This window comes from Garra rufa, chromosome 20 (genome assembly GCF_049309525.1).
Source record: "Garra rufa chromosome 20, GarRuf1.0, whole genome shotgun sequence".
Classification (NCBI taxonomy): domain Eukaryota; kingdom Metazoa; phylum Chordata; class Actinopteri; order Cypriniformes; family Cyprinidae; genus Garra; species Garra rufa.
Genome location: NC_133380.1, coordinates 37,696,209 through 37,698,163, shown reverse-complemented (window position 1 = coordinate 37,698,163; position 1,955 = coordinate 37,696,209). Strand labels below are relative to the sequence as shown.

Genomic DNA, 1,955 nt, shown 5'->3' with positions numbered 1-1,955 from the left:
TGTCGAGTCTCACATTATTTTTCAGCTTCAAGGCTGCGCAGTTATGGAAAGTGTTGATAATTTAATATTTTAGCATTAATTTCATATTTGTGCATATCAGTGTTGGGAAAGTTACTTTTAAAAGTAATGCATTACAATATTGAGTTACTCCCTAAAAAAGTAACTACATTACATTACTTAATTACTTTTTATGGAAAGTAATGCGTTACGTTACTTTTGCGTTACTTTTTAAATCTGGGCAGGGCTTGCTTGTTTGTTTTTAATATAAAAAGTTCTATTTTTGGCAAATGTAAAGACCTTTTCACACCAAAAGCCTCAGGCTTAGAGAAAAGTAAATTCACGTCTGTACAGTGGACCGCAGAAGAAAAAATGTCAACTCTTCAGCAATAAACAAAAGAAAAACAAATGTTAGATTATCTTGAGTAATTTTTGCTTATTAGTATGGATGAATTGGATCATCGAAGGTCGGCAGCAAAGACATCCGTTAATAACATGGGATTAAATACATAAAGGATATTTGTATTATTTAACATATTTAATGCAATTTTGCATTGAATTTCACTGTTTTTATTCATTTTGAGAAATACAGTATCTGTTTTTTTAGTGAGTGAGATAATTTTTTTGCATGTTCACATTTATTCCAGAACTAAAGTAACATCTTACTCACAATTTCTCTCAACATGAGGACAGGAGAACTTTTTTTGATCAATAAATAGGGGGGAAAAAAGTAACTGGCGTTACTTATTTGAAAAAGTAACTCAGATATTTCCTTGTCAATTAAAAAGTAATACGTCACTTTACTAGTTATTTAGAGAAAAAGTAATATTATTACGTAACTTGCGTTACTTGTAATGCGTTACCCCCAACACTATCCCAGTGTAAAAGCATATAAATATGTGACCCTGGACCACAAAACCAGTCTTAAGTCGCTGGGGTATATTTGTAGCATTTCTACTGTAAATATATCAAAATGTCATTTTTGATTAGTAATATGCATTGTTAAGAACTAATTTGGACAACTTTAAAGGTGATTTTCTCAGTATTTTGATTTTTTGCACCCTCAGATTCCTAATTTTCAAATAAATGTATCTCGGCCAAATATTGTCCTATCCTAACAAACCATACATCAACAGAAAGCTTATTTATTGAGCTTTCAAATGATGTATACATCTCAGTTTTGTAAAATTTAACCTTATGACTGGTTTTGTGGTCCAGGGTCACATATATCAAAACTTAATTTTTGATTAGTAATATGCATTGCTAAGAACTTCATTTAACAACTTTAAAGGCGGTTTTCTCAATATTTAATTTTTTTGCAAGGTTAGATTTTCAAATAGTTGTCCTGTGTCTCAACCAAATTATCATACATCAATGGAAATTTTCATACATCAATTATTTATTCAGCTTCCAGATTAAAAATCGACCCTTATGACTGGTTTTGTGGTCCAGGGCCACTTATATAGGCTTTCGTGGATTGTAAATCACTTTAGATGCAGCTTCTGTGCAAATAAATGGAGCATTTAATATCACTATTGCCATACTTTGGCTACTTTCTTGCCAGACGCATTATTACACAATAAGCGACGCGACTCTAGAACGCATCCGAATGCAAGCGGTCGAATTTGGTCGCGTCGCGTTCAGAGCAGACGGTCTGTAAGAGGAGAGGAATATTTTGCCTTTTACTGCCCTATAGAGAGACCAGTGACGTCGAGAATCGCAAAACTTGCGGAAAGTGTGGAGAAAAACAGCCTACAGTCTAAGCGGCGCGCTCATCTCCAGAGGAAATGCGAGGATACACTCGAACGCTTCGTATTCGCTTCCATGAAGCGTTTTATGTCCTTTATATGCTGTTTTATGTCAGCAATTTAGCTTGTGCTGCGGCGGAAGTGTCTGACAAAACTGAAGTTTGGAATAAAACTCAACTTCTCGAGCTGTACAGTAAGTGCAATCGGCCT

General features: G+C 34.4%; 1 protein-coding gene across 1 annotated transcript in view; it reads left to right on the top strand.

Annotated features, from left to right (window-relative positions):
- Positions 1 to 1,784: 1,784 nt before the first annotated feature.
- pla2r1 (phospholipase A2 receptor 1) overlaps positions 1,785 to 1,955 on the top strand; it is a 55,218-nt gene continuing 55,047 nt past the window's right edge. The window contains exon 1 of the mRNA XM_073826153.1: positions 1,785 to 1,938. Within this exon, the coding sequence (XP_073682254.1) occupies positions 1,785 to 1,938 (154 nt within the window). The remainder of the gene's footprint in view (positions 1,939 to 1,955) is intronic.